The sequence below is a fragment of the Aspergillus undulatus genome (assembly GCF_047715775.1).
Source record: "Aspergillus undulatus strain CBS 261.88 unplaced genomic scaffold BDV17scaffold_83, whole genome shotgun sequence".
Lineage (NCBI taxonomy): Eukaryota > Fungi > Ascomycota > Eurotiomycetes > Eurotiales > Aspergillaceae > Aspergillus > Aspergillus undulatus.
Genome location: NW_027396687.1, coordinates 26254 through 51349, shown reverse-complemented (window position 1 = coordinate 51349; position 25096 = coordinate 26254). Strand labels below are relative to the sequence as shown.

General features: G+C 52.6%; 10 protein-coding genes across 10 annotated transcripts; 1 reads left to right on the top strand and 9 right to left on the bottom strand.

Moving 5' to 3' along the window:
• Window positions 1-30: 30 nt before the first annotated feature.
• Window positions 31-661, bottom strand: BDV17DRAFT_296112 (hemerythrin domain-containing protein; the record flags this gene model as incomplete). Its single annotated transcript, XM_073763218.1, has 2 exons — window positions 31-480; window positions 548-661. The coding sequence occupies 2 exons, from the start codon at window positions 659-661 to the stop codon at window positions 31-33; spliced, it is 564 nt and encodes a 187-aa protein (XP_073610532.1).
• A 600-nt stretch (window positions 662-1261) lies between these two features.
• On the bottom strand, window positions 1262-3643 carry BDV17DRAFT_233179 (major facilitator superfamily domain-containing protein). Its single transcript, XM_073755823.1, has 8 exons — window positions 3196-3643; window positions 3049-3125; window positions 2947-2998; window positions 2727-2901; window positions 2580-2675; window positions 2022-2525; window positions 1803-1963; window positions 1262-1737 (listed from the first exon to the last, which is right to left on the bottom strand). Exons 1-8 carry the CDS (start codon window positions 3478-3480, stop codon window positions 1318-1320), a joined length of 1770 nt encoding a protein of 589 aa, XP_073610531.1. The 5' UTR covers window positions 3481-3643; the 3' UTR covers window positions 1262-1317.
• A 163-nt stretch (window positions 3644-3806) lies between these two features.
• Window positions 3807-5773, bottom strand: BDV17DRAFT_285228 (transcription factor domain-containing protein; the record flags this gene model as incomplete). Its single annotated transcript, XM_073760668.1, has 5 exons — window positions 3807-4393; window positions 4440-4726; window positions 4772-4999; window positions 5046-5591; window positions 5667-5773. 5 exons carry the CDS (start codon window positions 5771-5773, stop codon window positions 3807-3809), a joined length of 1755 nt encoding a protein of 584 aa, XP_073610530.1.
• Window positions 5774-6241: 468 nt separating this feature from the next.
• On the bottom strand, window positions 6242-7030 carry BDV17DRAFT_296109 (uncharacterized protein; the record flags this gene model as incomplete). The annotated part of the gene is made up of 3 exons (XM_073763217.1): window positions 6242-6503; window positions 6759-6829; window positions 6875-7030. 3 exons carry the CDS (start codon window positions 7028-7030, stop codon window positions 6242-6244), a joined length of 489 nt encoding a protein of 162 aa, XP_073610529.1.
• A 391-nt stretch (window positions 7031-7421) lies between these two features.
• On the bottom strand, window positions 7422-8378 carry BDV17DRAFT_285227 (class I SAM-dependent methyltransferase; the record flags this gene model as incomplete). The annotated part of the gene is made up of 1 exon (XM_073760667.1): window positions 7422-8378. The coding sequence occupies one exon, from the start codon at window positions 8376-8378 to the stop codon at window positions 7422-7424; it is 957 nt and encodes a 318-aa protein (XP_073610528.1).
• A 1887-nt stretch (window positions 8379-10265) lies between these two features.
• On the bottom strand, window positions 10266-11687 carry BDV17DRAFT_276358 (uncharacterized protein). Its single transcript, XM_073759326.1, has one exon. The coding sequence runs from the start codon at window positions 11401-11403 to the stop codon at window positions 10522-10524; it is 882 nt and encodes a 293-aa protein (XP_073610527.1). The 5' UTR covers window positions 11404-11687; the 3' UTR covers window positions 10266-10521.
• Window positions 11688-12710: 1023 nt separating this feature from the next.
• BDV17DRAFT_301614 (GcvT family protein) lies at window positions 12711-15617 on the bottom strand (the record flags this gene model as incomplete). Its single annotated transcript, XM_073764290.1, has 1 exon — window positions 12711-15617. The coding sequence occupies exon 1, from the start codon at window positions 15321-15323 to the stop codon at window positions 12711-12713; it is 2613 nt and encodes an 870-aa protein (XP_073610526.1). The 5' UTR covers window positions 15324-15617.
• Window positions 15618-16579: 962 nt separating this feature from the next.
• BDV17DRAFT_301612 (putative C6 transcription factor) lies at window positions 16580-18906 on the bottom strand (the record flags this gene model as incomplete). The annotated part of the gene is made up of 4 exons (XM_073764289.1): window positions 18651-18906; window positions 18096-18594; window positions 17134-18047; window positions 16580-17086 (listed from the first exon to the last, which is right to left on the bottom strand). Exons 1-4 carry the CDS (start codon window positions 18810-18812, stop codon window positions 16580-16582), a joined length of 2082 nt encoding a protein of 693 aa, XP_073610525.1. The 5' UTR covers window positions 18813-18906.
• A 305-nt stretch (window positions 18907-19211) lies between these two features.
• On the bottom strand, window positions 19212-20665 carry BDV17DRAFT_276354 (aromatic ring-hydroxylating oxygenase subunit alpha). The gene has a single exon (XM_073759325.1). The coding sequence runs from the start codon at window positions 20604-20606 to the stop codon at window positions 19332-19334; it is 1275 nt and encodes a 424-aa protein (XP_073610524.1). The 5' UTR covers window positions 20607-20665; the 3' UTR covers window positions 19212-19331.
• A 1125-nt stretch (window positions 20666-21790) lies between these two features.
• On the top strand, window positions 21791-23642 carry BDV17DRAFT_296103 (amino acid permease/ SLC12A domain-containing protein; the record flags this gene model as incomplete). Its single annotated transcript, XM_073763216.1, has 2 exons — window positions 21791-22311; window positions 22451-23642. The coding sequence occupies 2 exons, from the start codon at window positions 21791-21793 to the stop codon at window positions 23640-23642; spliced, it is 1713 nt and encodes a 570-aa protein (XP_073610523.1).
• Between the last annotated feature and the right edge of the window lie 1454 nt (window positions 23643-25096).

The window sequence follows — 25096 nt, the reverse complement described above, 5'->3', positions numbered from 1 at the left end:
AACGAAAAGCCACCCACACATAAAACCAAATCACATTGGAATAGTAGCCATCTCCTCCTTCGTCCAATACCTCCGCATATTCTCCGCCCCGAGCGTCCTAACCTCCTGATCCAAATGACTCCAGAGCACATCCTTCCAGTTGACCATCTTCTCCCTTAACGTTTCAAGTCTCAGCTCCTCCTCGCCACTCGAGCACTTCTCAAGATACTCCTTGAACCCGTCCAGGCCGGCATGGATCTCGCGGTGCTGGCGCAGGAGCTCAGCAGCGCGCTTCCCCTTCCCCTTGCCAGCTTGGAACTCGGGCATTTTCTTAGCGAGCACGGGGAAGATATACGTCTCTTCAATGTGGTGATGCACTTCGAGGTGTTCGGCGAAGTGCAGCCCCACGCTGAGGAATTGTTTTAGAGTCATGTTCTTCGGTCGGCGGCCGGACTCTGTTGCTTCCCAGAGGATGTTCCAGGAGCGGCGGAAGTTGGAGTGCTGTGCTTTGTTAGATGGGGGTGGATTCTTGGGGTGGTGGGCGGTGGATGGTGGATGGGGGGCGTACGAAGTAGTCCATGTGTTCTGCTTTGGAGTTGTAGATTCTGAAGTCTGCTGGGGAGAGGGGAGGGAGCTTTTGCTCTTGGGTTTGCTCTTTTGCTTGCTCTTGCACTTCAGACATTGTGTTCTGAGGTGGATTTGGGCTTGGTTGATGATAAGAGCGAGAAATGGGTGATGGGCGCGAGGATATGCGGGGAGGCTTCACGGATTTGTAAGAGCGAAATGGGATAGAGAATGCGCGTTTCATTTGTTGTCGAAACGAAGCTTGGCAGTTCACGATCACCAAACATAGGATATCACCAGGTGTTTGCAGGAGTGCTGTTTTGTGATATTACTCGTCTCCAACAGACCGGGATAACCCCGTCAGATCCTGATGACAGAGAATTCTCCGGCCCGTGATTGGTTCAGCAACCAAGGTTCGGGCTGTTCCCAGCCGGGCCAGGGTTGGACAAACTGGGCTTAGCTCCCGAGATAAGCCGCTGGTCAGTGCAGAGTGGGGATCCAAGGGGTATAGATTGTCACTGTTCTGACGTGCACGAAGGGAACGGAGTCGGGATGGTTATGATTATTGAATGAGCAGCTGAGACCCCGTGAGCTGAATGATGGATGTTGACATTCGTGGATTAAGGGAGAATCTGCTTTTGAAGTGTGGATATCGATATCATTATTTTCACAGGGTGACTTCTCATGTATATGTGAGTGTAGATTTATCTATATAACCGGTGACCCCTTGACCAACCCCCAAACTCCCAAATAACAGAAATATCCCAACGGAGGTTAAGCCTGCCCCTTCTCCTCATCCTTAGCCTTTCCGTCCTGACTGCTCACCCCTTTCTCCCCATCACTCTTCTTCCTAACATCGCCCCAACCCATCCCCCAAGCTGCCGCAAACTGCACAACGCAAAGCGCAGCAACAAGATAAAACACCCAGTCAATAGCCTTTGCGTACCCCTTCACGACACCCACAAGATCATCACCGGATACAAGATCCCTGAAGCCCGTAGCACCGGCAGCAACAAGAGCAGGTGTATCGACGTTCGGCGCGAACTTGGGGATCTGGTCCTTCAATCCTTCGGAGAATATAACGGAGGCGATCGCGAGGAATACGGAGCCGCCGAATGTTTGGCTGAATGTGAGGACTGCCATTGCTGTTGAAATGTCGTCGGGGTTTATCCCGTTTTGGACGGCGAGCATGGGCTGTTTGAATAATATTAGGTTGTGTAAGGGAGGAAGGGGTTGAAGGAGGAGGAGCGAAGACGAACAGCTTGTGTGGATGCGCCGCGACCTAGACCGACGAGAACCTGGTAGCCTGCCCAGGCCGCTGTGGAAGTTGTAGGGGAAAGGGTTGAGAGCAAGCCTGATCCGACTGCGGAGAAGATTGCGCCGCCGAGGCACCAGGGGAGGTAGTATCCTAGTTTTCCAACTGCAGAAAGTTAGCATACCGTTCATTACTTACGGTTTGAGTAGGTGAGAGGTCATACTGAGAACACCAGACAGAACAGCCGAAACAAGCTGGGCAAGAATATTAGGTAGGAGGTTAACACCACTATCGAGCGCCGATTCATCCCTAATCGACTGGAAATAAATCGGCAGATAATAAGACATGACCATCGTAAGACCGAAAATCACAGCGACCGTGGCATAACTGCTATACGCGATGCGTTGAGTGATGAGGTGGAAGGGGATCATGGCTTCTTTGCCCTTGTAATACTCCCACCCCAAAAAGACGATGGCGGTTGCGCCTGCGCCGACGAATAGACCGATAATACGTGAGTCATTCCATGGGTACTCGTTGCCACCATATTCAAGTGCAAGGAGGAACATGATGGCTGCTGGGGCAAAGAGGACAAAGCCGACGAGGTCGAGGGTTTTGTGGAGTGTTGGGATGACGTCGAGGGCGCGGCCCTTTTTGCGTTGTTCGGGTACACGGGTGAAAAGTAGGAGAATGGCGACAAGACCGCCAATGGGGAGGTTAATGTAGAAGCCTGTGTGAGTGTCAGATAAACTACCCAAATGTCGTTTGGGGATGTGCGACGTACACCACCGCCAGGTTGTCTTTGTGGTGAATGCCCCGCCGATGAGAGGACCGAGAACGAGACCGAGCTGGGCAAATCCCATCATCATGCCAATAAGAGCTATCGCAGTCAGCACGCTAAGTCTAACAAATCATTTGTTGAAGGAGGTACCTGGTCGCTTATGCATTGGAACAGCACCAGCAAGAATTGTCAAGGCGCCATTTATCATGCCGGAACTTCCCATGCCGGCGACAGCGCGCCCAATGATTAGCATCATGGATGATGTGGCAACGCCACATATCACTGAGCCCAGTTCGAAGACCGCGAAGAAGCTCAAGAACACCCACTGCGGTCGTTAAATATGCGCAAGCAGACGGGGAGGAGGACGTACCTTGGACTTGAAAAAGGTGTAGAACTTGCCGGTAAGCGGTTGCAGGGCGCAACTAACCAATGTTAATAGACTCGAATCCAGTCATTCCTGTTGCCAACTCACCTGGCTAGTGTATACGCACTCCCATACCAAGCAACATCTTCAAGCGAGTGGAACTGGTCTGTGATTCTCGGGATGGCCTACCGAGTGCCAGGACAATGATTAGCCCAAACCGATAACACAAAACTGGGTCGGTCAAGAAAAACATACCGTCGCGATGATGGACATGTCCAGTAACATTAGGAATATAACTAGAGTGATTCCAGCGACTACCATAAACAGCTGGATTCCGCCGATCCATTCCTCTGGCGCCGCTTCGCCAGAGGTTTGCCAGTCGTCAGGTTTAGGTTTTGATACGGAGCTTGTGTCTCCGGCGTTCCGTTCTTTGAGCGACATTGAAGGCGATGACGAGGTATCCATGTTCTGCTCGGTTGTTGTGTGTGTGTTGGAAGGAACTTGCGTTTGGGTCAGCGAGGTATCGTGCTTCTCGTCCATGTTGGCGAAGTCGAGGTACTCGGGTTAGTGAAGACAGACTTGAGGCTCGTAGGACAAGATCTGAATCTGGATCTGGACCAGTCTTTTAAAGCAGGGGACTAGCCATTGTCTAGGGGTCTGCGGTGTTAAAAGGCGACGTGCAGCGAGGCTTGGTTAAGTCCGAACCAGCGGAGCGGGATTCGGCCAAAGCCGCGATGACTCTTCAACTCCGCCTCGTAATCCTGTGTTTATAAAACAGACCTAAATAACGTGAATTGCGTGTTTATTATTAACACGTCTCCTGACTCTTAAGTCCAAACCATTCTAGTGCAGTCCAACAAAACAGTCTAAAATTGTGCATTCGCCGCAAACCCGAAGGACGGATACTGCGACAGCCAGGACAAATCTTGGGTTGCCAGCCAAGCATCGACAAGGCTCTGATCATATTCAGGAATAGGTGGCACGGCATCTGTTTGCGTAGGCAATTCCGGCAGCTTAGACGCCCACCCAGCCCACAGCCCCAACATAATTTTGGCGGCCAGCGTGAAACAGTCGGTCATATTGCCATCCGCAGGGTTCTTGATGCCGATTGCGCCAGCCACCTGTGAGAACTTGTCCGCTATTTGCTGGGTAAGCGAGAGGAGGTCCGCCGTCTGACGAACAACTACTAGATCCCAGCCGGGGTATTCAAAGGTTGACAGACGAAGAAGGGCAACCAGGGAGTGCGCGGTAGGAAAAAGCACAGTCGAGGGGAGAGTGGCGAACTCCGCAGGGGTGAAGCTGAGAAGCAGATCGAATCGCTTTCGGATGGCGTCAAGGCATGCGTATAGGTAGTCGAGGCGAGTCAGATCCAGCTCGTCGGTTGAGGTTGACTTGGCCATGGCCGTTTCGTAGATTGTGGTCTCGGCATGGTATAAGTGCAAAAGCAAGACGTCTGTCGCTGTTAGTCCTGAGTCTATTGGGCCACTAGATGAGCTCACTTTTATGGAGTATCTCGGGAGGAAGCCAGTTGCGGACATCGTCTAGTTGGGTATGCAGGCCGCGAATATAAAACGAGACGGGCGCTCTACCACTTCCTCGCTCATTTATCCTGTCGCCTTCGTGACCAAGATCTTTGACGACCTTGTCTACGACCAGTTGCGCGCGAACCAGGCGAACCAGCAAGGCGTCGCCAGGGACCTCCTTTTTCTCATTCAAGACATCGAGACACTCTTGCATATGGGGAGTCCACCGAATGGAATCGGTCCGGCCAAGAGTTTGAGCCAAACTAGAATGTCAGCCATTTTCAAAACCAATGGACCATGTCGCTTACTTGGAGCAGACAAGGAAGCAGCCGAGGACAGCTCTTCGTTCGGCCATAGTCCTAACCAGTGATACCCAGGGTCTGCAAGAGCCACTGCCCGTCCTGATGAACTGCGCGCTGGGAATGTCGGAATTCTGAGGTGGAGGTCTGTTGAGACCCATGTCTAGGACCAGGCCGGTCAACATCTGCATGTACGGTCCCAAAGATATCTTTCGCGGCTGACACTCGTACCCAATCCTATGGAGACTTAGCACGGGATGAATATTATGCAGTGGGTACATACCACCCCAAGTATACAAGAAGACTTTGCAGTAGATCAAAATTTCGCTGGCAGTCAACCAACAGCGCCCGGGCCGCCATAGTCTTGAACTCGATGTGCAGCGCAGCGCGCTGAACTGTATCCTTGCAGTGCAAGGTCACCATGCAATGCCAGAGCAGTGGGAACTCCAGTTTAATCTCGGCTGCGTATGCTGCACATGGAATGTGTATGAACGGTAAATATGGAAGCCTGTGCGATCGGAAGTCGCTCAGGATTGCCTCGTCCGCCACCGAGCACGTTGGGTGGCTATCGACTCCCCCGACTACCGCGACCGGTCTACCACGGTCGCTTCCAGACGCGTGAGACTGAGAGCCACTGCTGAAGCCCGAATCGGATAACGTAGCCTCCGGCGTGGGAATTGGTTTGGGTTGGGTGTTTGCCTGGAGCAGGGTAGTGAGCTCATCCAGCCTCCTCTCCAATTGCGCCGTCTTTGCAGCAGCTGATCGTCGAGCTGGATTCATTTTCCGAGTTCGACTCGCTGGTTTGCATTCGCGATTTAGTCGGAGGCACCTATCCTCAGTAAGCCATCTGGTACGGTTGTATCAGGGTGGGTCGACGAGCGGTAATAGTAGGTGGGCAACAGACCTCGCGCAGCTTCCCCCAGCTTCAGTCACCAGGCACTTGCACTTTGCCCTTGCACAGCTCTCACAAGCCCGGCCATAAGCGGCGGCCGTATAGCTGGGATCGTCCATGATGGAAATGATTGTTGTAATCGGTGGTTAGAAGGAAGGAGAAGAGAGAGTCGGGGTTTAAAGAAGTCCGGTCGGCCATGGCGCTGAATCTCGTGACGTCGGAGCGAGATTCGTCCAACTCCGCCCCGGGCTGAATCCTTCGTTGCGGACTTTACGTGTTTACGAAAATAAACTGGAGAAACGTGGTCCTGAGTCATAGCTCACTGAGCTTGAGAAAAGAACAAACCCAGTGGGAACTACTGATCTGTGGTAGAAACATGGAATCTCCTAAGGTGTACATGGGAGAAAAAAGCGGCTGCATAACAATGTGAAGCATTCGAAGGCAAGAGCAACCCAACGTTCACACGGCTGTTGTACCTGCCCTACTTTGTCTGGATCTTAATCAGTCCGAGTGCGTCTCCGGCTGCCTTATCGACTTCATCCTCGCTCACGTCACGTCCCAACAACCATCCAACACCCACCGGAACGTCACGGCGGAACTTCGTCGACGACTCCAAGAAGAACGGGGACGGGAACCCAGTGTCCCGTCAAAGGAGGCTGCAGTTGTTCTTTCGCAGCGAGCTGAGCAATGATGGTCGTGAGATGTCTGCCGGCCGAAACACCGCCGAGGATGAAGCCCTTGGAGGGATCGGAACCGAGCAGAGTCGCATGTTGTGCGACCCATTTGACCGAGTCCCAGATATCTTCGGGGGCCTGGGGGAAGGGGTGTCCGGGAGCCAATCTATAAATACTGTGATGGTCGTCGCATTGAACATGGCCGTCAAAGCTAGCGCGAATGGAACAAGCTGCATGTTGGTCCCTAGATGATAGCCACCGCCATAGATGAGAACAATGACGGGGCTTCCACCATCCGGAACTGAAGAGGGACGATAGATGCGAGTTTCATTCTTGTAACCATCGCGCGTGCGAATCTTGCCAATAGACCCTTTAGTTCCGAGGGTGAGTGTCGCTTCATAGCCTTGTTTTTTTTTTGGTCGCGACATACTGAGTGCGGAGATCTTCGAAGGGGGCGCCCGTGAAGAAGCCTCCAGAGGAGAAGGGAGCATTGGCAAACAACTAAGAGGTCAGTACTTTTTGAGCAGAAATGTTGCAAAGACTTACGGAAGCGAACTCGGGGTCTACCTTGCTCAGAGCGACGAATTCTCCTTTGAACTGTGGCTGGTCGTCCTCGGACTTCTCGACCTTGGGCTTGACTTCTTCGTGAACGACTTCAATCACCTCTTCGCTGAGCGCATCTGGATAGCCTTGTACACCCATCTCGAATGCTTGATCAGAGTGGGAAAAGGGTCGAAATTAGGAAAGGTAAGAGGTGTGAGGGAGGGGAGAGAAAGCGAGTTGTGTGGAGGGGTTCATTTGATTTATACTGAGGCGGTTCAAACCTCAAATTCACAACGAAGCTGCATGAAGACAAAGGAAAGTGACACTAGACAAGAACTCCTCTTGTTGTCGATTCAAGGATGTCTTTGTTTTCTCCAGATCAGCCACATTCATTGGATAGTTCATGCATGTTCCATGTGCAAGCGCCAAACCCTAGGCATGCGTCTCTTGATCTCGTCACATCAGCCTTATGAATCCTCCGATATGCCCAGTTGGCCAGCACCGCCTGCAGGAGGCCCAACAGCCGCATGCAAGGCACCAATCACACAGCCTACAGTGGCTTCTGGGCACTGATAACGTGAAAGTCAAAGATAGGGTGGATGTCATTGCGCAATGACTCGGCACGAACTCCGGCATTCAAAGCCTTGATCTCTTCGCGCTCCCAACCAAGAACCTCTCCGAACAGAGCAGCAGTGAACCCTTCAACGCCTTCAATAAAATTAAGACGCAGTAGAGCCCCGCACTCTTTGAGCCTCGCGTCCTTTGGCCAGACCCCAACGGGGAGCTTGATCTTTTGCACCAGGACTTTGTCAAAACCAGCTTCGCGCACCCACCCCTCCATCGACGGAGCAGGATCCATCGTCCGTCCAATCCTGTCGCACGCCTCAATCAGTCCATCAATCATTTTCACCATATAGCTATCCCCTTTCAGGCTACCGTCCTCCGAATACAGCCTGTTCGCCGTCTCCTGCAGCTCGAGCCACCCGCCGGGTTTCAGATTATCAAAGCACTGCTTGATGAGCCTCGGCCAGTCCTTGATTGACCCCGCCATATATCGACAGTGAATAAAGTCATACGGCTCCGAGACAACCCATGGCTTCTCGACATCGTCCACAACGAACCTTACATTCGGGGGAACCCAACTGGGCTGGATCGGGCTGAGATCCGCGCCGAGGATCTCCGTTGTTTGTGGGTACTGGTCGCCGAACTGAATTGCCCAGAGTCCAGTCCCCGTTCCGATATCGAACACCCGTTTTCCGTCTGGATCAAAGGGCGCGAGGAAGAGTTTGTCGTGCAGCGCGCGGTAGTAGACGTGGTGCACCATGTCCAGGCGGTCCTGCTCAGGCTCGTCGTTGGGAAACGCATAACTCCCAGCCTGATATGCATGGTATCGCCGGCCGTACTTGAACTCGTACTGTAGCACGCTGGAGGCCAGCGACGTCCCTGAGCTCGTCGTCGCAATGGAGGCAGCTAGCGAGGCGATGTCCTCGTCCACCTCAATGTCCATTTGATTCGCTGTCGGCATTTGTTCCCTCTCTTTTTCACCTCGTTATCGTAATGTCACAATTGTTGGTTTCTGTCTCTGTTTTTGCCGCCGTCGAGTGGCCGGAGGATGGAATTGTCAGGGAACGAAGCGGCAACGAGAATAAGACCAACACAGAACGCGGGGGATTGCCCTCGTCAGGCTGAAGGAGGCGCACTAACGTCGCACTAGCAGTTTAGCTGTCTTGCACATGATCAGGCAATAATGAGCGTGGCTTATAGAGATAGTCTGTCCCTGGCCGCGTCGCGGCGTAAGTTCGGGCGCTTTCGGCTATCAGCTCTTTCTCTTCGGTCTGCGGTTTTGCAGGGCACATCGATAACAAAGAGGCCTCTTCAGGTCGGCGGAGGAACCTGAGTGTTCAGATCACGACTGAAGTCGTCCACAATGGAGGTTCTTGGGGTGCACTAGGGATGGGCTGGATAAATTACGAAGTCAAATACCAGTTTTTTACGATTTCGGACGGTCCATTATTATTTGGAGACAAACGGGTCACTAACTATATTAGGAAAAGCTGGTAATTTCTCTTATATATTAGCCTTGTTATTGTAGCAGTTAAACCCTTAGATATCTCTTTTTTATACTTATATCCCTGGAAAGGGATCTAGAATCAATAATATACTTATATCATAGTATTATTTATAGTACTAATAGTAAAAATATTATAAAAACAGGCTTTTGACCTTCATGGTTAAGCATTTGATATACTTACAGAAATGTGATATCGGCTGCGGATCGCTACTGGCGATGTCAGGATAGCTTCAACTCGCGGCCAGTGAGGTCGTCAGCTGAAGCCACCGACCTCGGCGGGAGTGCAGCCCCTATCCTTCCTGGCCCTGCTGTGGGAGATATAGAGCGGTAGGAAGCCCGTCTCACTAGAGAGGCAGGCAAGGATTTCATTAGCCTGGCTGCCCCACCTTATTATCACGTAATTGATAACGGCGCCGTAATTTATATCACTGTCTGATTGGCTTGCACGTCCCTTTCGGACGGTATTTTACACATCACTAGGGTGCACAGTCGCGGGCTAACCCGGGCATCGCCGGGCCGTCACGTCAGGATCCACTTGTCAAAAGTCCCATGTCGAAGCACAGATTAGAAATACAGGCAGTGTTTCATAAATCAGAGCTTGGCCGCTCAGGGTTCGATTATGTGCCCGTGTGTCAGGGCATGGTTTGGTCAATAAACGGCCGGAGAGAGCGCAGATATATATTTTGGTCACATATCAAGACTTTTTTCTACATTCATGTTATCGACTAGACAAAAGAGCCTTCGTAAATAGGAATGAATGGCTAGGACGATAGAGCGAACAAGTAAGCCAAGTAAAGCACCATTCCTTTTGAGGTTCAGAGCAGTCGACGGTGACGTAAAGCCAAAGCCTACCTAACAGGAAGACCTCATTTGCCTTCCGACACCGAAACTTAGGAAATACCCAGACTACCCGAGCACATGACGCACTACGCCAAACCTAGTCACGCTAACCCCAGCCAGAAAAGCGCTATACGCGATGAGGCGGCACTAGGGTCAGCTTATAAAGGGGGCTCTTTTACGGGTATGCATGGGAACTTGAACGCCTGCTTTTGGGGTTGATTGATGCGGAGAAAACATTAACCCCTAGCATGAGATTCAAGATGAATACACATATTGTGTCCGACCTTGTCCGAAATACCCGTACTTTTCATCGAGTGTACATTAGTCTACTTAAGTCTGCCAACCACCAAATGCTCGTTCCGCTATCGAGCTGGGCACCGAGCCCTGGACCGCAAGAGAAATGCCAGAAACAATCTGCTCGCTAGGGAAAAAGCTAACGAGACAGCTGACGGACTACGTTTTGACGGAACTCGTCGAATAGGTACGTGAAGCTGCTTTGTTGATGCCTTGTACGCTCTTATCTAATTTTATATGGTATATTTTCTTTTTCTGTATCACTGGATGCATTCCCCGAAGTCGAGAGCTTTTACTGCCCTTTAGGGCTGTCGGAAACCCTCCCCTCAATCGTCTAGCCGACTGCCAGCGAAGGCTGCAGTGAGCTGAAAATTGGGCGTGAACTGAATAAAATAGAATGGAATAGTGTTATTGGATATAAGAAAAAAAGATTAAATCATAAAGGTCAAGAACCCCCCGACCCATTCCCGGCCCTAGGACTCGAATTCCGAAACTGACACTCCTCATCCTCACAACTCGGCACACTCGGCCACTGCACCTCATCGCTAAACACGCGCGCACTCGACCCACCTTCACTTCCCGACGCAACAAGCACCAACCGCCCCAGAATCGCATACTCAAGCCTCAACTTGATACTATACGCCACAGGCTTAAAAACAACCTGCAGCGCAAAGAGCCCCGTGTACTGAAATACGACGACAATGACGTCCAGAATCAATATGATAATATTGATCGCGATGAGTTGAACCAGGATAACACTGTGTGCGCGCTGCGGCCGTAACCGGAGGAGTTTCGCCGTCTCCCAGATATAGATTGCGGACAGGAGCGATTCCTGCAGGCAGAACATTATAAGCTGGATGCGCTCGATGACGTTGTACCCCACTACGAACCTGGACTCAATATCCGGGTTGGGCGAGACAGCGCCGTAGAGGAGGACTGTCACTGGTATATGCAGCAATACCGCGTCCGTAATAATGAGGTATAGTATCCCCCTCAACACCTTCGGGCTCTGCAGCACAAGATGCAACCTCGACCACAGCACCAGACTATGCCCCGTAACCATGCAATACCAGCCCACAAGGATAATCGTAACGCAGATATAGTTGGAGATCGGCGCGAAGAAGAATAGCGCGAAGCCGAGTGTGTTGGTTATGAGACTGCATGACGAGACCAGCAGCGACCAGAAGTATAGCCCCTGGTAGCGCTTGAATGTTGCGAGGGTGAGTACGATCAGCTCAACGGAGTTGTAGACTGTTAATGCGGCGAATGCGGTAAATGCGTATTGGAGTGGTTCGGAGAGGGGTTGGTTGGGGGAGTCGGAGAGCATTGAAGTGGGATATGCATGCCATTAGGTTTAGGAGGGTGCAAGAGGCATCGGGGTGGTTTATCTGGGGGATCGGATGAAGAGAAGGAGGAGGAGGGTAGGAGGTGAGATTGATTGCGCTTGAAGAAGGGTTTGGCTTTTGACTTGTGGCGAAACGAAATGTTATATTCGGGACATAGAGAGTTTGAAGGTTGTTTGGTTCGCTGGGGCTGGAGCTGAGCTGCCGTGGAACTGATGAGCTAGACCACGCCACTTTCTCATACTACCAGGTATGCCATTCCATACTTTGATTTCCCCCCCCCCCCCCGGTGGGTGTAGGCTGTCAAACGAAGCGTAACTTACAGGCATAGCGTCTATATCTTGAGAAGAGAGGCCACAGTACAATAATGGATTGTACCCAGGGCAGGATCATGCATCACGAAGGAAAAGATGAACATGAAGAAAGAACTCCTGGAGCAAAATAAGCTTCAACGGTAACCCCAAGCGCACAAACCACAAGAGCCTGCTAAGAGGGTAGAACCAAGGGTCTAGGCCTCCAAGCTGGGTTTGCCACCACCCTGACCACTTTCCCCATCCGTCCGTCCTAGCCCTCGAGACGAAGGTTCTATCCCGCTACCCCGGAGCAACAACGTCGGTCCAGAACCATGTCGAATTAGAAAGCAGAACACAAATGGCCATTATATCAGCACGTGCTCTTGCCCATGATTGTTTTCGTTAGCTATCCCCGGATCATTGCGACGATCGGCTGAGGTTGGGTAAATGGCCGCCGGGCTGCGGCAAAGGCACACGGAGTGCACAGACGCATTTCTCTTCCGGTGGAGACTTTACACAACGGGTGTGCATCTAGAGCTATAGGCGGGGAGACATGGCTCTTTTTACTTTGCTGGTTCGTACCTCCTCTAGTCCAATTGCTCAAAGACCTTTTTCACCGAGATCATTGGTCACTTAGGTTCGCTTGCTGAGGCGTTGATGCTGGTGGGAAAGACGGGGTAGCTAAAGTTGGGTTTGCGCGTGTGGTCTTTCAAATACTGGCCGTCTATTCATTGGAGATTGTTTAGCAATGCCTGGGCGGGAGTTTAAAGGCTGAAGTTTTAAGAGGTAGGTAGGTGGCTCTGTGGCCCGGCACAATCTTATATCTTTATCAGAGACTTAACGATGTATAAGCGTAAAAGAGAAATCGGGGCGCCGGGTTGATTGTTTCAAGAAGCTTTGAGAAAGCTTTCATTCGCAGTCGAAAGGTATGTAAAACAGGAGGACAACAACAAAGTATGCGCTATATACAGTTGTTCAACGCCACCCAGTTAACTGCCCTAGAGAACAGCCCTGATCTTCCCTCCCACGTCTCCATCTGTCTCCTCTCCATCACTGAGTAGCCTCTTCCCATCCGGATCAAACACCGGCTCCGGCACAACCGTCGCCCTAACCCTCTTCCCGAAATATTCAATCTCGACACCCGCGCCCTCCCCTACACCCCCGGGAAGCCACGCATAAACCACGGGCCTGCGCACACTAAACCCAAACGCCGCGGTGGTGACATACCCAACCGGCTTCTTGTTGATGAAAACGGGCTCCTTCCCCATGACCATTGACTTTCCATCGTCAATCGTAAGACATCGCAGACGCCTTGTGAGAGGCTGTTTGTTTCGTCCCTCTAGCGCGCCCTTCCCCACGAAATGGTCTTTCTTCCCGCCGTCAATAGCAAAGCCCAACCCCGCTTCGTAAGGATCATACTCAGTCCCAATATCAGCCCCATACGTGCGATACCCCTTCTCGATCCTAAGCGCATTCAGCGCCGCCCGGCCAGCGGGTACAAGACCGTGCGGTTTTCCCGCGGCGTAAAGGGCGTCCCAGAGACGACGGCCGTGTTCGGCACTCGTCTGGATCTCCCAGCCGTATTCGCCGACGTAGGACTTTCGGAGGAGGAGGGTCGGGATTGAGGCGATTGTTGTCGGAAGTGCGTGCATGTATGGTAGATTGGTGTTTGATGTTGTTGATGCCGATACGCGGGCGGATGTTAGGACGGAGCGGGCGCGCGGGCCCCAGAGGGCTAGGCTGCATGTTGCGCCTGTTATGTCGGTGACGGTCACTTGGACGCTGCTGGTGCTGGTAGAGGTAGAGGATGAGGTAGACAGGTGCCGCGCTTGTCGGGAAAGATACGCAAGGTCTGTCGCTGTGTTTGCGCCAATCTGGTATGTATTCCTATCGAGTCTCGTAACGAAGATATCGCTTCTTATACCGGCGTTCTCGTTCAAGAGGAGAGTATACACGATCGTCCCAGGCTTCACATCCACCTCGGATGTCGTGAGCGTCTGAAGAAGGGCTGTCGCTCCAGGGCCTGAGACAAGGAAACGGTGGAAAGACGACATATCATACAGCGCGACCGCATTCCTCGTCTTCCACGCCTCGACGGCCGTAATCGGTGAGTAGAATCTGTTGGACCATGTATCGCGCTCGACGGGCCTCCACTCACTCGGCAGGGACTGTAGGAGACTCTTATTCGATTCATACCAAAACGGCCGTTCCCACCCCCCAGTCTCGAAAAAGACAGCCCCCAGCTCAACCTGCCTGTGATAGAACGGACTCGTCCGCAAGCCCCTAGGCGAACTACGCGGCTGCAAAGGGTGGAGGATATCATAAATCTCGACGAAATTCTGCTGACTCGTCTCGGCCACGTAATCCCGATTCAACTGCACATTCTCAAACCGCGACAGCTCGCACTCGCTAACGTCGATGTCGCTCCACCCCTTCGTGAGAATTTGGGCCATTGCCCGCGCGACGCCCGCGCTGTGCGTGACCCAGACTGCTTCGGCGACGAAGAACCCGTCAAGATTTGGGCTTTCGCCCAATAAAGGCCCGCCGTCTGGTGTGAATGAGAAGATGCCGTTGAAGCCGTCGTCGAGTTCGGTTCCTGCCAGAGCGGGGAGAAGTTTCTTCGTTTCTTTCCATGCGGGTGCGAAGTCCATCTCCGTGAAGTCTAGTCGCGAGGGCATATTCTTCTCGTCGACTTGCCTCGGCGTGGGACCAAGTTCACCCGCGACAACGGGCATGGGCTTGTGTCCGTAGTATCCGATTCCATACCGATCGCCGTGTTCGCGGTAGTATAGGTCTTGATCCTGGTGGCGGAGAATAGGCAATGACGCATTAAGCCCGTTCATCCTGCTATTCACGTCGCGGTTTGCGAGGGCCGCAACGGGGCCCGTTTTCGCGTACTGGTGGGCAAGTGGCAGGAGGGGGATATCGACACCAGCCAGCGCACCGATCTCGACGCCCCAGAAGCCAGCGCAGGAGATTACCGTGTCCGTGTGGATGGGACCGGCCGATGTCTCGACGCCTGTTACGCGTCCGTTTTCCTGCGTTATGCCCGTTACCCTTGTGTGAGGGAGGTACGTAACCCCCTTTGCGCTCGTCCGCTCGATCAAGATTTGCGTCGCGCGAGCAGCGAGGGCAAGACCATCACTCGGAATATGTAATCCCGCCAGAACAACATCCCTATTCAAATGCGGATATAAAGCCAGACATTCCTCCTTCGAAATCAACCTCGCATCAACCCCCCAACTCGTCGCCCAGCCATGTCTCCTCCTCAACTCCTCTACGCGCTCCGGCGTCGTCGCGACCTCGAGCCCACCAAGCTGATTAAAGCACCCTTGCCCGTCCTTTTCAACCGAGAGGAGTTTCTGCACGGTATATGAGGCGAACTTGGTCATTGTTTTTGACGGGGACGTTTGGAAGACGAGGCCTGGTGCGTGCGACGTGGACCCGCCGGAGAGGGAGAGCGGGCCTTGCTCGATGACTGTTATGGCTGATGCGGGCCATCCTGATGATAGGAGTTCGTCGGCGAGGTTTGTGCCGACTATGCCTGCGCCGATTATGGTGATGTTCTGGGAGGCGGGGCGTGAGGGTGAGGAGGAAGCTGAAGGAGGCATTGTAGAAGTGGGAGTTCTGTGATCGTCACTCGTTAATTCGTTCAATCAATCAATCATTTTGTTGTGGCATTGGCAGCTAGATCTGTAGTATAGCTATAGCTCTATACTCTGCCTATCAGACAGAGGGAGGGTCCAGACCCCGCAGTGGCCCACGGGTCCGTGGCCGTGTCCGGGCTGCATGACAGCATCCCTCCATCATTCCGTGTGAGAGACCGCTTCCGAACCGATTCCTAGGGCTCCGTTTGGAAGGATTCATGGACCAGCAAGCCAGATACGGAAGATACGGCGTGCATGGACAGTGATAAGGGTGGCGGAAAAGTCGGAAGTGAGCCGGACCCCGCAAGAGAGTTGTTTTAAACTGATAGCCAGTCCATACCCGATTAGGGCAAAAGTTCCAGGCTTCCTGTTTGGGTGTTGCTAAGAATACACCTGCGCAGAACCCATATCTGCGGGGTAAGCTCGCGTTGAGCTACATTACGTCCTCACGTTGGCCCCTGCAGCGTGCTGTGGAAAGCGAGGCATCTCGTCTGCATTGCCCCGATTGTACTAGCTAAAGCTGGAGCTCGCATACCCCGCATTCTACTCAAGGGACATCTTACGCTCCGCCGATGGGGACTCATTGAGCGCATATAGAGTAGGAATTTGTGCAGTGAGCAGGTACTAACTATGGAATGCGGAAAATGGTTCCGTTGTGCAAAGGGCTTGGGGATTCCACGGAATCCGTTCAAGGGATGCGAGGGCGGTGCCCGACCCCTTTCTTCTCCTCACCTTGGCTAGTTAGAACTACTGCGCAGTTGCAATGGATATGTGGGACCGTAATGTGTACTGATCAAGGCCGCGAGACGGGCGTCACGCGCAGCAGCAGGGTAGGTGCAGTGGGATCCTAGATATCGTTAACAGTGATCTTCGTCTACCTGTGGGTTGCGTGGAGAATGGGTGCATGGGGACAAAGCGCGATGGACCCGTTCAAGCTGCTTAGGACCGTCATTTTCCGCCAGCGGTTGAAGATATTCTGGGTCACTCCAGGTTTGGGTATACTGTTGTTGGCTGTTTGAGTACCGGAGGCGCTGCGTGGGAGTTGTCGCGTGTGGATTCGGTTTGGTATGGTCGCTATGGAGGAGTAATGGCGGCGTGGCATCCGGGCACTCTCTGGTCTCTGCCTAGCAATTGACGAGCTTTGGTCTCAGCACCGAGATTCGCGAGAAGATGAGAACATGTTCGTTCTAGACAAGTCGTACGTATCGCATGGATCATTTCTATAGATTTCCGAGATTCCACCAAGCCGAGCCTTCGATGTCTCCCACAACGGGTGCCGAGTTGTGATACTCGACGTCGTCCATATTTCCAAACTGCGTTGAGTCGGCCCAGAGCCATGGGGTGTTTAGCATAAGACTGTCAACAGGAGCAACGAGTGGATCGCGTAACGAGGTGTTTCGAAGGGACTCTGCAGTGGCTGCTGTGGGACTTCGGTACAATGGCATAGGCACAGCCTGGCCACCATCGGTTGTATTGACGCTGACCTCGGGCGATGCTGTAACAATGATATCAACAGTAGTGGACGCCTCGTTTGCTGGCGTGGAGATGAAGGCAGGTGTGAGAGAAGGATGCAGCAACGTTTCTCGCCCCGACTCGTCAGTGACATTATATTGTAGGATATCCCACATTAGAGGAATATTTAGACGAATCTTGGACGGGACCCAGTCATCGAGATCCAGTATATCGGAACCAGATGCGATGCGGGTGAGCTCATCCAACTTTCGGCTCTATGAGGGGTTAGATCGAGTTGCTTCATTGTGCAGGTGGTACCTACTAAGCCTTCGCAAGCACGCGAAAGCGGAACGAAGCTGCGAAGAAAATCACTGCATTTCGCAAGATCTGCTCGTGACTTGTACTTTAGCCGGGGATCGTCAGCGCAGCAATAGTATAACTGGACACTGGCTGCGATCGCAGCGACATGGCCAAAGAATGGATCGGCCAGCCGGAGTTTCTTCTCAGAAACCATGTCGATCAAGCGAACTATCCAGGTTGCGTGTAGAAGCACGAGTTCCGACGACCGGCGCCAGAAGCTATTGGGAATGGCAAGATTGGGGTTGTACTGTGAAGCGATGATGTATAAGAAGGGATGGTTGAGGACGGTGAGAGTGGCATGGTACATGAACTGCAGCTTCACCCAAGGCACCCAGTAGGCTCGGTTTACGGCAAGCTCCTCTGCTGTTCTTCGGTAGAACTGCACATGTTCATATCGGTGACATAGGGGGGTGCTGTTTTCGATCTCGGTCAAGTCGGAGAGCACCACAGAATACATCGACTCGTGCCTCCAGGGCTCTGTGAGTCGATTGCTGGCGCAGTGCGATACGTATGCCCGGACTTTGCTCCATACCCAGCCAAAGTAAATTGACATGCTCCAGATGCCAGTATCATCTGGTGAGGAGCATCCAACAGTATCTCTCGGTGGTGGTGGTGGATTCGGTATGCTATTCTTTTCCTGCTCCATGGGTCCACCGCTAGAAAGGTACGGTGGCCTCCATGTCGCGGTTGGAATGCTAAGGAGGCCCGTTTGTCGCCCGTATGACTGTTCCAATATTTGAAGGCTCCAAAATAGGCGTTTCTTTTGCTCTGCCTGCCGATCCTCACGTACATACGCTGCCTCAGTGTCTAGCATGGCTGCTCGACATAGCTGCAATCCGAGTCCTAAATAGAAACGTCCAAGTTGCAACTGTCCGTCTGTGCAAAGTCAGCGTCACTCGGTCGGTAAAGGTAGCGACCACTTACCGATGAATGAAGAGTAAGCGAGGAGGCAGAGGCTTTCGATTGTTGCGAGTTCAACAGTCCCATTTGCAATCCGCAGCATGATCAAGCTCTTTGCACTATCCGCATACCGATGCCCCTGCTCTGCCTCTCGTGAGAATCGCGAAGTCAAGGCGAGAATACTGCAGATAAGCTCCTCCGGATGGGACTCGATATTCGCAAGTTCCTTGATATTGAAACACCAAACGGGCTGTCGATGGCAGCATTCGAGGTAGAGGTCGATCGCCTTCGTAACAGTAAGTGACGAAGCCTGCGGACTACCATCGTCCAGCCCAAATATCGAAAAGAAGGCGTTATCTTGAGTGTAGTTCACGTCGCCATGCGACCCTGTCGTTGGAAAATCGGGCGCATCTTCGATCACTTGCTGCTGCTGTTGCTGATGCTGTTGTTCATGGTGATTTGACTGGGCAGCACCCCGCAGTATCTGATTCACTTTTTCTTCGAGCTCAGCGAGTCGGTCTTTCTGTGGCATGTATCAGCAGCTGCCTTCATTCAGTTTTAGGATGAATGGAAGAATACATTTAGACCGCTCGTTGAGCCGCCCGCCGCAGCATAGGAACATTGCTGATTTAGACGAACACAGCACGAACAAGCCGGTTTCTCACCAGGACACCGTGTCTTTTTCCTCCTGCAGTTGATGCAGGCGTGATTAGAGCGTAGCCGCCGCCGCGTATCGGTCATGTCTCACAGACAGCAGGCACAAGGAGGGCTAGCAAGTGGCGAGAAAGAGATAGAGATGCGGTGAGAATAAACACACGAGTTCAGCGGGTGATCCGCGACCAGAGAAGGCTTCGAAGACGCTAGCTAGGTGTAACTCGAGCAATGGGAGGGTAAAAGGAGATAGAAGGGAAGGAGGGGGTTTCAACATGACGGTACTGGGCCTCCGCATGGGCCACCTGCCACTGGCACTCGAAGACTGGACTAACTGCTGCTATCTGCGGGGTCACGGGGCGGGATCTGCGCCCCCAATCGGGAAGGCGCCACCCCCCACCTGAAGCTAGGGCTGCTCCCCCCCACCAATAGGGACGCTCTCTTACACATACAACTCGGATATTGTCCGAGTCTAGATAAGGACAGTAAGCAAGAAGCATAATTTTGTCATTAGCAAACTAAGACTCATTATTCGTGAAACTGCCAGTCTAGGAGTAGGGAAGAAAACAAGACGCTAACAAAACAAAATCTAGATCTACTTTGCGCGGACTACCAAGCAATAGCAGCCGGTCTCTGTGCACCAATGCTCGAGCAGCACTCGCCGCCCTCAGGATTACAGCTCAAGCTAGCGCAGAACTGCTCATCCTTTGCGCTGGCAGTGGCCTCCTTAGGCACCCGCTGTCTGGCCGGCCAGATCTCATGCTTCTCCATTTGCTCCTTCTCAAAGTGCTCCGTCACCAGGTCACGCACCACCTTCTGGAAGTACAGCGGTCCCTTCTCCATCGTCGGGTGGAGCTCGCCGTTGACGAAGACGCCTGTGTTGAGATTCTTCTGGGCCTGTGCGCAGAGGTCCTTGTCCTCGGACATGACTCTCTTGTAGATGGAATCGATCATGTTGAAGTCCTCGTCGCTGGAGTTCTTGTTGCGGAAGACTTCGTACTTCATGATCGATTTTGCGGGCTCGAGGGGGACGAAGCGCTGCATGAGGATGAAGTGCGGGGAGACGGTCATCGATGCATTGGGGAAGTAGTAAGTAGCTGCGACCTTCAATCCCGCTGCAATCTGCTCCGGCTTGGAGTGGGCGTCGTGGATGATGCCTGCGTCCTTGGTGTCGACCGAGTAGGTGTTCAGGTCTGCAATCGAGGGAATGTCGGGGTGCGTTGTCGCGCAGTGGTAGCACTCGTTGTAGTTGTCTGCGAGAATCTTCCAGTTGTAGGGACCCTCCATCTCCCAGGTGTGGTCAAAGGCGTACTCGTCCCAGTTGATTCCCTGGAACCGGGGCTGCATATCGATGCCGCCAAAGTCCTGCTCCCAGGAGATCTCCGGCTCCGGGCTCGCGTCCATGTTCACCCAGATGAAGCCATTGTTATCGATGTGCACATGGATTGGGAGAAGGCCATTCTTGCTCTTGTCAAAGCCGGCGAGGTCCTGGTAGCCAGGAGCCTTGGCCAGCTTGCCGTTCAGACCGTAGGACCAGCCATGGTATCGGCAAGCGAAGATACGGGCAGTGCCACCCTCTTCAGTAACGACGGGAAAAGCGCGGTGGCGACAGACGTTGTGGAAGGCATTAATCTCGCCCTGGCGGTCTTTAACGAGGATGAATTGGAAACCGGAGACCTCGTAGCGAAGCCAGTCGCCGGCGTTGGGGAGGCGCAGCTTGTGGGTCGTCAAGAGCCACTTGCGGGAGAAGATGGCGCGGCGCTCGAGCTCGAACATCTCCTGCGAGGTGTACCAGGAGGAGGGCAGGGCCCTGACCGCATTCTTGTCGTCGGCGGGCTTGGCTGCGGAGGAGCCCACGCCAAGGTAGTTCCACAGTGATGACATGTTGGAGTGTGTATAGACAAGTTATGGAGAACTTGTTGTGATAAGCTTCTTTGCTTGAGATATCTTTGCTGTAGATAGTCGTTCTGATGTCGTATCTGGCTGTGGATCATGAGACCTTGATATAGGAAACTCATCCTCTGCCTTTGAATCTACAACACCTCATCTTGACGGTTGTCCAGACCAAAGACCTACACGGAGCCGTTTGCTGTCCCGACGCCACAGCGAGATAGCGAAGGAAGGACGGTTCACCAGCCTGGCAGCCATCTCAAACTCGAAAAGCCAGAAGCCGGGCGCGCTTGCTCAGATGTTGCCAGCCGGGGCCGTGGCGGAGATAGAGACCCGGCTCACGGCTCACCTCCCGTCCCCCGATCTGCATCCATCCCCGGACCCGTTCTGCCGTCATACTTGCCTCTTAGTCTCGGGCTTCCCAGGTCAATAGCAAAGATAAGTATGATAGGCAGCAGCCCTAGGCCAATGATAATTTTACGTACGTGGGTACCGCCCATACTGCGGCGCAGCGGGCTATCCGCGGGAAACATCCCCACAGCGTATACTCTGTAGAGTGACAAGAATCTGAACACGAGGAATAGATGAACTTCTTTCGCTTAGTCGACTCAGAGGCTCTCGAGCTCTTTGGGGGTCATGTGTGTCCATCCCTCAGTCCTGTAGTCTCTGGAGTGATGGATGACCCCCATCACTACGCTTGGACATACAGGGACAGCCCGCAAATTCAACTCGGACACAGTGGAAACCTTCCCTAGGGCAGTTTCAAAAACCTCTGACTCCCTGTTAGATCCAATCATCCTCTTTAGGTCATGTAGCTACTCCAATTCTATCTTCAACTAACCCTATCTTCAAAGCCATCCCCGCAGAGTCCGTCGGCAAAGATAGGGAAAGGGTATGGGGGCCATTGCCCGCATGACCTAGAGCCATTGGGGAAACAGGTGCTTCGAGAAGTCCAATAGCCATCTCTGAATTATATCGTAAATCATCACTAGAGAGCTTCTAGCGCTCTGGTCGAAAGCTTCCCCGCATTCATCATAGATTGGCATGCACAAGCCCTCATTCGAACATCTGTATATCAGAGTCGTGTACATAAAAGCACTCATTTCCCTTGTACTAATCTCTTTGTACATCGTCTCCTGCACAGTGCAGTCCTTCTTCTTTATTTAGATTTGCTCAACATGTCGCCACCTCAAGATACCGATATCCAGGGCAAGGAGCCCGAGAAGACAACCAAAGACAACAACGCCGCGCCCTCCTTGCTAGCAGACATGCCTGGCTCAGTAGCCGAACACGGAACAGAGCATAACGGCCTCCATCGACAACTCGAAAACCGCCAGATCCAACTCATCGCCATCGGGGGCTCTATCGGCACCGCCCTCTTCGTCAGTATCGGCGAGGGCCTGAGCCAGGGCGGACCTGGCAGTCTTCTGATAGCCTACTCAATCTACTGTGTCATGTTGTCCCTGGTAAATAATTGCATTGCGGAAATGACTATATACATGCCTCTCAGTGGTTCGTTTATCCGACTCGCAGGCAAATGGGTGGATGAGGCGTTTGGGTTCATGGCTGGATGGAACTTCTACTTCTATGAAGCCCTCCTCGTGCCTTTTGAGATTACGGCGCTGAACCTCGTGCTCTCGTTTTGGAGGGATGATATACCGATTGCAGCGGTTTCTGTGGCTTGCATTGTGCTTTATGCGTGAGCTTTCTCTCTCCTGTGCTATGGCTCTAGAACCCCATGGGCGCCCCGGCTCTCCCTCCATGATTCTCAGCACCAAGTCTCTTCTCTCACACGTCGCTTGCACGATCATTGAACACTAATATTGTTTCTTGTATAGACTCCTTAATATCCTGGCCGTCAAAGCCTACGGCGAATCCGAATTCTGGCTGTCCAGCGGAAAAGTCGTACTTATCCTCATCCTCTTCTTCTTCACCTTCGTGACGATGGTCGGCGGCAACCCCCAGAGCGACACATACGGCTTCCGATACTGGAACGATCCGGGCTCCTTTGCAACACACTCATCCAGTGGTAGCCTAGGCCGCTTCGAAGGTTTCCTCGCAGCACTCTGGTCCGCATGCTTCACCTGCGTCGGCCCCGAATACGTCTCGGTCGTGGCAGCCGAAGCCAAATTCCCACGCACCTACATCAAAACAGCCTTCAAGACAGTCTACTACCGCTTCATCGTATTCTTCATTGGCGGCGCCCTGTGCAGCGGCATTGTTGTAGCGTACAACGACCCGACCTTAGTCCAAGCAGTTACGGGCGAGGGCTCCGGAACGGCAGCAGCAAGCCCGTACGTGATTGCCATGCGCAACCTTGAAATCCAGGCCCTACCGCACCTTATAAATGCCCTTCTTGTCACAACAATTTTCTCCGCCGGGAATACGTATACGTATTGTGCAACTAGGACGTTGTACGGTCTTGCGCTTGATGGGCGCGCGCCGAGGATCTTTACCAAGTGCACTAAGCAGGGGGTTCCAATTTACTGCTTCGCTGTGACAATGCTAATTGCCTGTCTTTCATTCCTGCAGCTGAGCAGTAATTCGTCGCAGGTTTTGTCGTGGCTGATCAATTTGACGACGGCGGCGGGGATTATCGACTATATTGTCATGTGCGTCACGTATATCTGGTTTTATCGCGCTTGTATCGCGCAGGGGTTCGACCGGTCGACTTTGCCTTATACCGGCTACTTCCAACCCTGGTGCGGGTATATTGGCCTCGTGTGGATGGTGCTGGTCGTGACATGCTACGGCTATGAAAGCTTCACGCCATGGGACGTGACCTCGTTTTTCACGCATTACACCATGATCATTGTCGGCGCGGTACTCTATACCGGGTGGAAACTGCTTAAGAAAACCAGACTTTTGCGACCACACGAGCTGGATCTTTATTGGGAGGCGCCGCAGATTACGGCTTATGAGGAGGCTTTGTCACTGCGTGAGCCGGTCACTACGTTTTGGGGCGAGGTCTTCTCGTTCTTGCGTCGGGATAAGGGCAGGAATGTGCCAGGAGAGGCTGTGTCGGCATGATACCGTGGTTTCTATATAATGTAACATGTTCGTATCTTCATCAAATGCTTTGAGCTGGTCCAAAGGCGAAAACTTGGTTGTGTTGGCCAGTGCGTCGATAAATATATATAACTGCACCAAGGAAGTAATAAATGCAGACTGAATCAACCAGTGTATACCTAAAGGCTGTCTACACCTCAGCGATGTAAGCTCTTCATAATTCCAACCACAGACCAAAACAAAAAGCACAAAGGACAACGGACCACCGCTTCCGATAGACGGGAACGTCGCAGCCCGCTCCCGTACACGGCAGGGGGAAACAGACACCTCGTAGGCCACGACGCTGTGGTCAACAACGACACCTGAGACCTACTGTATCCAACACACAATCATTTCAAACACTTGGACTTTCCTCCTAGAGTCAGATTCACGAGGACGGCCCACTCCCCACTACCTATCTCTCGCTATCTTTGATCTGCGCCAAGACGGAGCAGGACGGCTCGGAGCCGGACCGCGGGGTCGGTTCACTCAGTTTGCGGGGGATAAGATGGCCATGGGAAATTATTGGTGAGACCTAACTCTGTCTATGGAGGATATTCGGTAGTAAACCATAGTAAGACGCTTGGCTATACCCCAGCTCTATGCCTCTTGTTGTACGCCAAAGCTTCCTGTACTCTTACTATTAAGACTACCCAAGTCGCCCACGATAAACGCCGTAGCTGCCACGTCTGACTTCGTCATGGATGAGAATGGTATCAGGACTCACTGACGGACAGTCGGTGGAGGCGAACCACAAGGGGAGAGAACAAAGCGGATTTGGAACACCACTAGATTATATAGATACGATTTATGCCTTCTGCTACGGCCACCAGCTCTAGCTCATTCGACCTTTCGCCCCAACACTACTTATTATCCCCGAGTGTTACGGAGTAGATTACTGTATTTAGTCACCTTTGTCCCTAAGGTCTTTGCGACTGGTACCTAGCATGTAGTGTCGACCCGCGGACTCAGCACAGTCCTCCAAGCGCAGCAAGGCGCGCAAAACGGGCTGAGTAATGAGCTTCCTTCCTCGTAAGGAGAGTTTCATGACAAAAGTCAAGCTCGATTGAAGCTTGACCGGCCTCGCCAGGTGCTGTGAGTCACTTCCCTGCAAGTATGCTGTCAAGAACGTGGGCATCTGCGCCCCGTGGGCAGTGGACACGCCGATCTTGTCTGGGCCTTACACCGACCCCGAATTCTGCCAGCTGGTGACGTTGCATTGGGACACTTTGCTGTTTGATTGAGTTTCTGGTTTCTCATTCTCATTCTCACTCTCACTCGCGCGTAGGTGGTAGCGTTGTGAAGTAGCGTCGGTAAGTTGTAGATGTAACGAGGTCCAAGCGAAGGAGCTGAGCTGATAATATATAACGATTTAGGGAATGGTTAAGAGTAATCTCTCATGAAAGGCCGGCTCAGAGTTTGGTATTAACTTTAGA